We start from the raw sequence: 12,952 nt of genomic DNA on the forward strand, positions 1-12,952 counted from the left end.
TCCTTGATTTAAGTCTTACATCTTTCCAAAAACATTTACATAGAGGACTTGTCCATTGTGTGGGGCAGGTAAGAACACAACCACAGAATCTTCTACAGCTGCCTAAGCACAAACTTTTGGTTCCTATATTGGAACCAAAATGGCACTTTTGGTTCCTTTTGCATTCTGGCTCAGTGCTACACATTAATATATATATATTAAGATAAGATGCCCTTGGAGGGCAAGGAGAAATCTTCTGCCATTCAGTATGGATCTCTGAACTTTGATAAAGGTGTAGAAATACTGTGCCCGTCCCTGGAGAGTGATGAAGATGGCCCCTGACATACGGGGCAGGTTAAAGGCATAAAGACTCCCGATGCTCTTACCGTCCAGGTGGCAGATTTTGCAGTGCTGGACTGCTGAAATGACACATCGAAGCTGTGTGGGCCTGGGTAATCGGTGTTGGAGGGGATAGCAGGAGACGGTGAAAGGGCATCGAAAGTGGAGCTAGGCTGCGCATAGGGCGACGGTGCCGTGACACTGTTTTGTGCGTGGTCTGTGTTGTACGGGCTGGTGGACGAGGAGCCATTCTGAATCTGCTGGTCCATGCTGTTCAGGAGCCCCAGATTCGTGTACTGTGGCTGCAGGACAGAACAGATATACCAGTGTTAAGCATTTAACTTGAAAAGCATTCCTTATTTTTTAAGTATCTTTTCGTGTATGCATTATCTATGCTTGGCAACACTTCATATGGGACATAAAATGGCCGATATTTCATACGCAAGAAAAGCAAAAATCTGAGGTGTGTTTTGTAATAATCTTCAAAGAACACAGAGTTCTTACATACAGGCGTTGATTACTGAAAACACAACATGTACCTAGACACAAACTAGTCAAGTGCTCAGATCTGTTGCTCCTTAGGAATTCTTTAAAATAAATGAATAGTATCTGCTATTCCTTCCTTCTCCCAGCCTTTCTGCCATGGTATTCATAAGGAAAAATAATTTATTTTTGTTTATTTATTATTGGGTAGAGTCAGAGAAATTGAGAAGGGGGAAGATAGAGAAGGAGAGAGACAGAGAGAACACATGTAGCCCTGCTTCACCACTTGTGAAACTTCCCCCCTGTAGGAAGGAACCAGAGGGCTTGAACCTGTGTCCTTGTGCACAGTAAGGTGTGTGCTTAACCAGGTGAGCTACCTCCTGGCCCTCTGAAAGATCATAAGACAGATATGTTCTAAAACATATTTAGCATCAGACTGATATATTATGGGAAAAAATTAGATAACCTTCAAATTTGCCTTTAGATTTCTAATTAAAATTCTTCCCCAGGGTACTTTGAATCCTCCCCGCCATATTCTACAGACCAGTTTCATAAAATCTGGAGGGGTGTGCATAGGATGAACAAACTACATACAATAAAAGGTAACATACTAATATATCATGCCAACCCATCCTGTTTTTATCTTTTCTTTCATTTTTATGTCAGTTTATTATTTTCTAGAGCAGAGACTATCAGAGAAAGACACCTAGTTAGAACTAAAATTTTGTACTTGGCATAATTCAAAAGTGAGTGAGCTCATGTCACACCTTTTATCAGATGCTGCTATATCTTCTATGGGAACCAACCATAGAATAGGTAATAAGATATTTATGGAAAGAATGAATTAGTTTCTTTTCATGAAACCTGCAAAGCAACTCTATTGTACTATCAGTGAGAAGAAGTGATTTATTTAAACATCAGATATTAAGCAAAGAGTAGGGGTTTAGAACTGAATCTTTTGATTTGTAGTCCAGAACACTGCCAGTACCATCACACCTGTCAGCTTGATCAGATAACTCAAATTATTCCTAAACCCAAGTCAGACAGAAAAGTTCTAGGAGGACAAACAAGTATACAGGGCAGTTTTTCCTTTATGAAACCTCCCGATGCATGAAAATCTCATTGCTTTATTTCATTTCGAAAATCTAAAACAAGAAAAGGAAGACGGTCCTGCTAGTCAATAGTATGTAAGGAAAATGAGAAGTCTTGCACTTCAAGTGAATGGTAAGTCTGAGAGTTCCCAACCATGTAAAATTATATAGGGAAGCCCCACAATGAAGCAGAGGCTTTAAACAAAATGAACTAAATTTTAAGTTTAATAAAATTACTTTATTAAATTTTAATTATTTCTCAGGATGTGAGGAATGGCGTGTGGCATTCCATCCAGTCTAGAGAGCATCTGTCTAAATGTTAACAGCGGCATACCCATTCCAATACATTTATATATTCACATTCCACTGCTGAATACCATGGCCCCATTTGTTCCTCAAATAACTATTAATCTTGTTACACTTATCCTCATGCTGACAAGAGCAGCTGTTTGTCTGGCCTTTCACTCCCCCTCTGATTTCTACAGCTCTTACTCCTCTCCTAGCCTTCCATCTTCTGCTTCCTTTCTTGACAGGTGCAACAAAACTACAGGTGAGACAACTGAGGGAGGAAAAACACTACAACCCAAAGCTTGTACAAATGTGTCCACACCCCCTAGTTGAATTAAAGCTCTTAGGTATCCATGCCTGAGGCTACAGACTGGGAAGGGGATTGAAAAGATCTTATTTGTGTTCAAGCTAAGGGTCAGTATACAAAGCACTCCTGAAAGACCTGCAGGAATCAGATAATGCTCCCAGAGGCACGTGCTTCCCTACAGCAGGACAATTAGAGAGGCAGCAGTCCCTGACAAAAAGGACAAAGAAACTCGCTGTACACTTTCTCACTGGCAGTAAAATGCCTGTTGGGCCACCCTACTTTTTTCCCCTTCTAGCTATACAGAGTGGAACTTCAGCTAATTGTGGGCTTGGATGAGAACAAAGAAACATGGCCCTTTGAATTTTTTTTTTTTTTTTCCATATGTGTCAAGAGAAAAGTTTTGGGACCCAACTTTAAAAGCCAGTGAACAAACACTGCTTCAAGAACTTAAGAGAAATGGAAACTCCGTTTACTTAGGAGATACAAAGACCCTGCTGCTGCAGTTAAGAATAAGCCTATTGGTTTGCTAAGGCACCAAAAATGTAGAAACTTTTTTAAAGTCATTAATAGGACTGTTGGTGTTTTTGATTGTTCTAACTGAAACATTTTTACAACAAAAACAGGATTTGCATTTAATGCTAATGCCTCAGTGTAAAACAGAAAACTAGATTTGCCCAGTTTGTATAAAAGTTGTTATTGTTCAAGATAAAAAAGAATGTGAACACATGACTCAATGTAAATTTTCCTCAAATTTTACTTTTAGAAACCACAAGGCAGAATCAATTTTCTTTTCTAAATATCATAAGGCAACTACTACTAAGTTAAGCTAATTGCCCTAACACAACCAATAACAATCCAACCCAAATAAGGATTGTATAATTGGATATTTTTAAAGCTTGGTTAAAAATCAGTGACATACACCTATTCTACCATAGGAAATAGTAATTTAGAGGTACTACTGACAATAGTGAAAATGATGAAGTAAAGGGAACAATACCTGCATTGTTCTTTAAACAGAGAAAGTAGAAACTTACGCTGTGCTGGGGTAGATTCTAAAGTAGTGTCTATTTAAAATAACAGATAAAGAATCTCTGAAATTAGAACATGACACTTTTGTTTCAGACACAAAAACTGTCATCTGAAGAATTCCATGAGGTTTATTGTGTAACAAAAGTATGAGAATACTTAAATGAAATAGGAAGTAAAGTGTGTCCCTTTTTTTAACCACAAACCTTCTTGATTTCAAAATAACAATAATATATAGGATAGGCACTCAGTCAATGGGGAAAAAAAGTGAAAATCTGTCTGTCCTATCATATTTAAATAGGAGACAGACTTCTTTCCACAAAATAGAGAGGGCGAAAATGAACACACTCTGAGAAAGCATAACAATTTCCTCTGATTTCAAGTAGATACTTTATTGTCTGTGAAATGACTTTGAAATAGAAATTTCTCCAACATGACCCTGGAAAGTTACCAATATCTACATCTTTAATATAATACTGATACACAGCAGGTTGATCTGATAGAAAAACACATTGATCAAGAGCTATAAGAATACATTCCAGATAACCATAGAGCACTGTAGAGTTGTTCTGAAGCATGTATTTGGCTTGTGTGCTAAGTGTGTGACTTTCCAGAGACTGATCTAAAAGTGCTTGCTTTCATTAGTAGAAGAAGACCAGTGGGGAGTCGGGTGGTAGCGCTGTGGCCTAAACGCACATGGCGCAAAGCACAAGGACCAACATCAGGATCCTGGTTCTAGCCCCGGCTCCCCACCTGCAGGGGAGTCGCTTCACAGGTGGTGAAGCAGGTCTGCAGGTGTGTCTATCTTTCTCTCCCCCTCTCTGTCTTCTCCTTCTCTATTTTTCTCTGTCCTATCTAACAAGGACACCAATACAACAATAATAATAACTACAATAATAAAACAAGGGCAACAAAATGGAAAATAAATAAAATATATTTTAAAAAGTTCAAAAAAGTCTTAAAATAAATAAAGAAATAAAGAAAAAGACCAGTGTAACCACCATTTCCAAGTATAAAAGCATTTTATTACTTGCTTTGCTTATTCTATAAGTCATTTTGAATTCTTACAGTCATATACAGATTAAATTTTTAAAAAATGATGAGTCCCTGAGTTTATACTAATGTTGATAATGCAATCATATTTTTATTTTATAAAGCTTTTCTGTTTTATTTCAATTATTTAATTTATTTAAATGTATAGAGAAATTGAGAAGTAGGGAGGCTAGAGAGCAAGAGAGAGACACCTGCAGCGCTGCTTCACAGCTTCTGAAAATTTCTTCCTGTAGGCAGGAACCTGGGACTTGAACCTGGGTCCTTGGGCATGATCGTGTGTGTGCTCAACTGGTTATGTCACTGCTGGGACCCATAATTACTTTTCATATATAAAGACAATAGCTACAGGAAGAAAAGAATTCTAAACTATTTTAACAATGCAATGTTCCCAGATTCTTAAACAAAATTTCCTTCATTTTATCTGCATAAGAAAAGAAATTAAGTAGGTTTTTTTTGCCTCCAGGGTTACTGCTGGGGCTCAGTGCCTACACCATGAATCCACTGCTCCTGGATATTATTATTTTATTATTATTATTTATTTCCCCTTTGTTGCCCTTGTTGTTTTATTGTTGTGGTTATTGATGTTGTTGTTGGATAGGACAGAGAGAAATGGAGAGAGGAGGGGAAGACAGAGAGAGGGGGAGAGAAAGATAGGCATTTACAGACCTGTTTTACTGCTTGTGAAGAGACACCCCTGCAGTTGGGGAGCCGGGGGCTTGAACTAGGATCCTTATACTGGTCCTTGCGCTTTGTGCGCCATGTGCACTTAACCTGCTGTGCTACCACCTGACCCCCCAAGAAATTAAAATTTTACCTAGATATTATTTTTTCTTATAGCTATATGATGGTATCATGTAACAAAGCAATAATACATTACAAGTGGCTAATGAAAAAATTAAGTGTGAGAACCAAACCAAAACAAGAAGTTACTGTTAGAATATATAGTCATGGGGCAGGTGATGGCTCACCTGATTAAGCACACATGTTACAATGCACAAGGACCCAGGTTCAAGCCCCTGATCCCCACCTGCAGGGGGAAAGTTTTGTGAGTGGTGAAGCAGTGCTGCAGGTGTCTCTCTTTCTCTCCCCCTCTACCCTCTCTATTTCTGACTGTCTTCATCTGATAAATAAAGGCAATTAAAAAACCTAAATAATAAAAATAATATATTGTCATAATTTACCTCCATTCAAGTGTTTACTTGCCACAGGAAATGATAATTTGCCTACATTTCATTTGAAAGAAATCATACATATAAACCTCCATTGACAGATATGACTAGGTGAGTAAAGATTCTGAAGTAATCCTGACATACTTAGTAGAGTCTAATAGTGCAAAAGAGCTAGGAACCTGGACTCGATGGTGTAGAGTTGTACCCCAACACTGCCACTCTATAGTCCTGTACAAAGTATTGAACAGTCTAGATCTTAGTTGCTCATAAGGATAAGAGGAAAACACATTAAATTAAGGGGAATTACATTAAATCTGGTGAAATAAGTTTGCCAGATATTTCCAGAATTCAAGCATATCACATGTACCTAATGTGATATGCTAATCAGTATATGTATAACTCAGATCCTGGTGCAATTAGATAATGAGAGGTAAAAGAAAAGTCAGTTCTCAGCAATTCTGAAAGTTTAGGTCTATATTTTGGTCTAGTAACCAAATATAAAGAACGTACCAAGTCTAACATTCCAATAGTTATAACTATTCTTAGTTTGGAAGACTCTTAAAATTTCATCAGAACATTTTAAAGTGATAGAACTAATTCTCCTTTATATAAATTTTTCAGACCAAGACAAAAAAATCAAAAATGTTTCAGGCAGCATATAGTTTCCTCAGGTGATATAACCTTTCACCAGAGTCTTGATGGAAGAGCTTTTATGAGCATTCTAAAGACCATTCTGATAAAAGAAAGCAGTTTTCTTATTGACTTTGGTTTACAGTGCATTTATTTGATTTTCATCTAGCAGACATACTACAGTTTCATCTCACAAATATTGGCAGAATAGTGAATTTTCAACAAACACTGCCTTAGGGAGAAATACCTGTCATATTTTAGTCTTCTACCGACTGCTTCACCTCAAAGGATCATCATGGTTTGTTTTATGATAGAATTAAGCACAACTGACTTAAAGTGTTCTTTCAGAGGTCAAGAAGATATTTTCACTATCATGTCAAATTAGAGTACCATCTTTTTACCTTAAGGACTCACTAGTTATCATATTTCCACAAAATCATACTTGATTTATATAAAATATTTCACTTCTTTGTCTCTGGCTAACCTTTAAAAAAAGTGAATGTGGGGAGGCAAAGTGTACTCAGAACTTGTCATGAACAGAATGAAAATCTAAAGCATTTAAAGCACACACAAATCTAGACAGTAGGCACATAGTTCGCTAGAATGCTCTATGTTCTGACACAACGTGGCAAGATTCCTTTGAGGATCAACATTCTATAACTTAGGAAAGAGTCTCCCAAAAGCCCCAACCAATGTCAAACAAAGATAAATAAAAGCTTGTAAGATAAATAAAAGCAAAATTGTGCAATCAGGTAAGATAGTCCTGTTAACAAATATCAGAGACATTTGAAATGTGAATTGATATGAAAAGTGTTCAAATATAGCTAAATTATACTGAGAAGAGTTCCTTTCAGGAAGAATACATTTTATGATTTCAGCATGAAATCACTCATAGTAGTTATTTCAAACAAATTAAATAAATATGGAAGTCATATCAATTCTAAAAGAGATTGATCACCACTTATATGCCAAGAAATTATTAAGCTTAGCAGAAAAGCACAGATTTTATAATCAGTAATTCTTAGTACAGATATTTGAGTAAAACATAGTTCCAGTTTCTGCATAATGAGTCAAGAAGCATGTATTAAGGTTAGAATAAAAGTGTACTTCAGAACATTTTAAACCACAATAACAGTTTTATTTAGAAATCATTATAACATAAAGGAAAGTACACAGTACTGATTTTTTTTAAGTGAAGTTTAGGCCATCTATATGGAAAGCACACCCTGCTAGTTTTAAAGACTTCATTGATTGTCCAAGTGAATTTAGCTATTTGAAAATTGTTTTTTTATAATGTAACTGTTAAAGCCATATAAGAAGTTATGACATAGTGATCAAATATGATTAAAATTTTATGACAGGTGATAGCTTGGCTTATAATAGCATGAAACAGAAGGGCAGGGCAGTGGTGCACCTGGTTGAATGCACACATTACAATGTGCAAGGACCTGGGTTCAAGCCCTCAGGCCCAATCTGCAGAGTGGAGAGGGGGGAGTTCATGAGCAGTGAAGCAGTGCTATAGGTCTCTCTTTCTCACCTTCTCTCTCTATCTCTCCTTCACCTCTCAAATTCTCTCTGTCTCTTTCCAAAATAACTAAATAATAAAAAAATTAAAGTAACATAAAACTGAAGATATACAAATTTCAGTAAAACAGTAGTGGTCATCAAGACTTTAAGACTGGAAAAAGGATGAGACAATTGGATCAGGGATGAGAATAGCTCCCAACTATGGGAAAGGTGTATAAATATTACTGATTTTACCTGCATATCAGATGTCAGGATCTTGGGGAAAAAACTAGTATAGTCATGGAACCTTTGGAATATAATTAAAATAGTACTACTAATTATCTACAAAACAGAGGATGCCCCGCCAACTCTTCATCTGCACTATTCCAGCATTTAGGTTCATGATTAGTTAACAATTTGTTTGGCTCTATATTTTAACTCTTTTCTCAGCCACCAGGTTCCAGATGCTACTATGACTTGCCAACTGGACTTCCATGGGCAAACAACACCACTGATATGTCTTGGAGCTCCACTTCCCCAGAGCCCCCACCCCACTAGGGAAAGAGAGGGACAGGCTGGGAGCATGGATCCACCTCCCAATGTTCAACAGGGAAGCAATTACAGAAGCCAGACTCCATAATGACGCTGGCTCCATACTCCCAGAGGGATAAAGAATAAGAAAGCTATCAGGGGAGGGGATGGGATATGGAGTTCTGGTGGTGGGAATTGTGTGGAGTTGTACACCTTTTATCCTATGGTTTTTGTCAGTGTTTCCTTTTTATAAATAAAAATTTTAAAAAGACTTTAAGACACTGAAACATGTATACTCAATCCTTTCATGAAAAGAATATAAACTTGTATGATTGCTACTGTGCTCCTACTACTTCTGGTATGCATATACCTGAATCTTTTTTATGTACCTTGTAGAGTTCAAGAACTTTACATATATTTACACATTTAATCCTCTTCAACTAAGTGCCATTATTATCATCCGTGCTTTGTACTTATTTTATAGATGAGGAAACTTCTGAAGCTCTGCAAGATTAAGTAACCTGCTTAAGGTAGTAAACTACAGAGCCCAAATGCAAAACCAGTATATCTAGCTTGAGAACCCACTTTCTTAAATATCCTTCATTCTTAGTGCATATAAATTGGAGCTATTCAATTTTCTGCTTGGGTTTTTTAATATAAAAATAACACTCAATGAAAGACATACCTCTTTTATATCTAATGAAAATGCTTTCCACTTAATCAAAAGACAGGATATACAAATTTAACCACTCCTATCCTAGAATGTGCTTAATCACAAAGACCTTTGAAGGTGTTTTGGGTCACTGGATTTACCATCTGAAACTCACTACAGATCTGATCATGGAGTTCTCAGCCTTGAATACCTGAAGCAGGTTGCTATTCTCATAAATATAAAGACCCTAAATATTTATTTATTTATACCAGGGTTATTGATGGGACTTAGTTCCTGTACTATAAAACCCACAGCTCTTGGCAGCTTTTGTTTTTTCCTATTATGAGCGAGATAGAGAGACACAGGCAAGCAAGGGCATGAGAGGGAAAGAGAAAGAAAGGCACTTGCAGCCCTCTCAGCTGCTCATGAAGCTTCCCTCCCTGCAGGTGAGGACTGGGGGCTCAAACCCATGCCCTTATGCCTGGTACCTTGTGCACTTTTATTGGCTGCACCATTGTCTGGTGCCTACAAACCTAAATCTTAAAAACAGACAAACAAACAAATTAAAAAACCCTATGCTTCACTCACTATTTGAAAAACTTTCCTTTCACTTACAAAAAAAAAAGTTATTTCTTCAGTTTTTTTTCAAGCCAAAATCCAGTTTCCTCAAGCTTTTCACAATGCAGGCTGTTTATAAATCATAATACAGCTTCTAGTCTCAAGACTTTCTCATAGGATACTGGATGCCTAAATTCTCCTTTTGTTTCATATTTTTCATAGCATTCTAATTTTCCCTTTAACATAGTCTAATAGTAGCTGAAAGTAATTATGTATTATATAGATATTTTTAATACTGGTCTTTTCTGTTAAAGTATATTAAAAGTTCATAAGAGATTATGTCTGGTTTTTTAAGTGCTGAGTGTAATATTTGGAGCAGTATTTGAGGCATCATATATACTCAGAAAATTCGAATTTTAATATAAAATCATTTTCAGAAATGACTTTAGTTCACTGTTTATTTCTGAAATAGCTTTAGTTTTTATGTTGAAATATGTATATCTTCAATTTGGACTCATCATTATACATTACTGCCACACGAATATTATAGTAGATCTCCAAATAATCTCTATGACTTCTGCTCTGTGTTTTGCTTTGTTTTGGTAGGTGGGAACTGTACCTTTAGCTTCAGCTTTTATGGGAACTAATAGCAGAATAGCCAGTCCTGTCACTCAGAGCAATGAGTAATACTTGGGAGCTCACACCTACCTGGGAAATATATTAATGAGTTTCAACTTCCTTAAAACAAATGCATATACATTTGTGTGCCAAGGCAGTGTTACTGTTTGCTTGTTTTCACCTGATGGTCTAGATTTTGTTTCTAATACATCCAGGTCAGCAGTAAGAGTACAAATCTTTGCAATTATGTAATTATTCACTTCCTTTGGAAGGTACTTGTGGTCAAATGCAGAGTACTTAATGAGGGTGGGGGTGGGGAAGGGAAGCACCCCCAGAACCAAGCTTAGAGTAAGACATTAGTATCTGGTAGAAAGACCACAAAGTTATTCCCTCCCTCTCTAATTTCCATGATTTCTGCCAGTCTAGTCAGAACTTAGTTTAGAATAAAGATATAATTAAATGTTTACAAAGGTATGTTTTGAGGAACTGAGATGGTAGTTTATCAGACTCACAAACCATTTTTTTACGAATCATCAGTGTTCATAACTTCATTTTCTAGTTTCTAGCACATACTCAGAGGCTGAAGCACTATCCTTTCTATTTGCAAGTGGAAATCTAATGCCTAAAGGGCCAGGTGGTAGCGCACCTGGTTGAGTGAGCATACAGGTTACAATTTACAAAGACCAGGGTTCGAGCCCCCAAACCCACCTCCAGGGGGAAAGCTATGTAAGTGGTAAAGCAGGGCTACAAGTGTCTCTCTTTCTCTCTCCCTCTCTGTCTCCCCCTACCCTCTCGATTTCTGTCTGTCCCTATCCAATAAAGAAAGATAATAAAATGGGAGTCGGGCTGTAGCGCAACAGGTTAAGCGCAGGTGGCGCAGAGCACAAGGACCGGCATAAGGATCCCGGTTCGAACCCCGGCTCCCCACCTGCAGGGGCGTCGCTTCACAGGCGGTGAAGCAGGTCTGCAGGTGTCTATCTTTCTCTCTCCTCCTCTCTGTCTTCCCCTCCTCTCTCCATTTCTCTCTGTCCTATCCAACAACAACAACAACAATAATAACTACAACAATAAAAACAAGGGAAACAAAAGGGAATAAATAAATAAAAATAAATATTAAAAAAAGAAAAAAAAGGAAAAGATTTCAAAAAAAAGAAAGATAATAAAATAAAAAATTTTAAAAAAGAAAACCAATGCCTAAAATAAGAAATAAAACATTAAGTCTTACTATTCTATACATATATAAATGAGAAATACTATTTCATGAGTTTTAGTTTGCTTTTGCTTGTCAAGATATTTGCTAATTACTGCATTTTTCACTAATTTGAGATAATGTTTTTGATGACTTACTGAGGTTTGTAATTAGACATGGTGACTTATATAACATTGGAGTGTTCCCTTGAGTTGTCACTTTTAACTTAAATATAACTGAAGTTCCCAGTTATGTAGAAGGTGTGCCTTACTTCAAAAAGACACTCATTCATTCATTTCATTATATTTACACTGTTATAAAAGTAACAATCAATCAATTTAATAATAATAATAGCACATTAGTGTCTTACTTCATCAGGAAAAGAAAACTAGGAAACCATGTTTAAGAACAAAATGACTTAAAGATTTCTCATACAAAAAATTAAATGGCAAAATGTTTACAAATTATCAAGCATATTCAGCCAGAGAAAACCACCTACATCCCTGCTGATGATTAAAAGACATGGAGAGGACAAAAATAATCAAAGAAACAGTGCAAAAGTAAGTAGACATTTATAAAAAAAAAAAAAAGAAGTGACTACAAAGCAGCCCAAAAATCAAATCTTGTTCTTTTTTTTTTAAATCAAACACATTCTCTGCCCTAATAGGTAGATCACTTAATTGAAAGCTGCACACTTCACACTGTTTAACACAGCTAGATACAAATCACTCCTTACTCAGAAAACTGCCCTGTCATCACACACACACACACAAAAAGTCATCTCAAATCTACAGGCATCCTGAGGTCACATAGGCTCCTAAGCTGAATATGCGCTCCAGATCAGATCAAATCAATGGGGTTTATGTCAACAATACTTATACACTTTTCCCATATTTGGGAGTTACTCTCTTCCCTGATCCAGCTTGCTGGTCATTTTTCCAGCCATTGACATCATCTCCCCAGACAACTTGGATCCACCTGCACATCAGATGTCAGGCTCAGGAAAAAAAAACAAAAAAACTAGTATAGTCATAGGCTTTTTGGAATATAACCAAAATAGGACTACTAACTATCTACAAAATGGAGGACCCCCCCCCCCAACTCGCCAGCCTTTAGGTTCATGATTAGTCAACAATTCTTTAGCTCTATATGTTAACTCTTTTTTCAGCCACCAGGTTCCAGATGCTAACACGATGCCAACTGGACTTTCCTGGACAAACGACCCCATCAATGTGTCCTGGAGCTCTGCTTTCCCAGAACCTCACCCCACTAGGGAAAGAGAGAAACAGGCTGAGAGTATGGATCCACCTGCCAACACCCATGTTCAGCAGGGAAGCAGTTACAGAAGCCAGACCTTCTACCTTCTGCACCCCATAATGACCCTGGGTCCATACTCCCAGAGGGATAAAGAATAGGAAAGCTATGAGGAGAGGGGATGGGATACAAAGTTCTGGTGGTGGGAATTGTATGGAGTTGTACACCTCTTATCCTATGTTTTTTGTCAGTGTTTCCTTTTTATAAATAAAAATTAAA

At 37.0% G+C, this 12,952-nt stretch overlaps 1 protein-coding gene across 6 annotated transcripts in view; it reads right to left on the bottom strand.

The window, feature by feature from the left end:
* The window catches only part of TP63 (tumor protein p63), a 225,221-nt gene that overhangs the window by 76,996 nt on the left and 135,273 nt on the right, over window positions 1-12,952 (bottom strand). For all 6 annotated transcript variants that reach the window (XM_007525671.3, XM_007525665.2, XM_060198511.1 and 3 more), the window contains one exon: window positions 366-620. In XM_007525671.3, coding sequence (XP_007525733.3) covers window positions 366-620 — 255 coding nt within the window. The remainder of the gene's footprint in view (window positions 1-365; window positions 621-12,952) is intronic.

Source organism: Erinaceus europaeus, chromosome 9 (assembly GCF_950295315.1).
Source record: "Erinaceus europaeus chromosome 9, mEriEur2.1, whole genome shotgun sequence".
NCBI classification, from domain to species: domain Eukaryota; kingdom Metazoa; phylum Chordata; class Mammalia; order Eulipotyphla; family Erinaceidae; genus Erinaceus; species Erinaceus europaeus.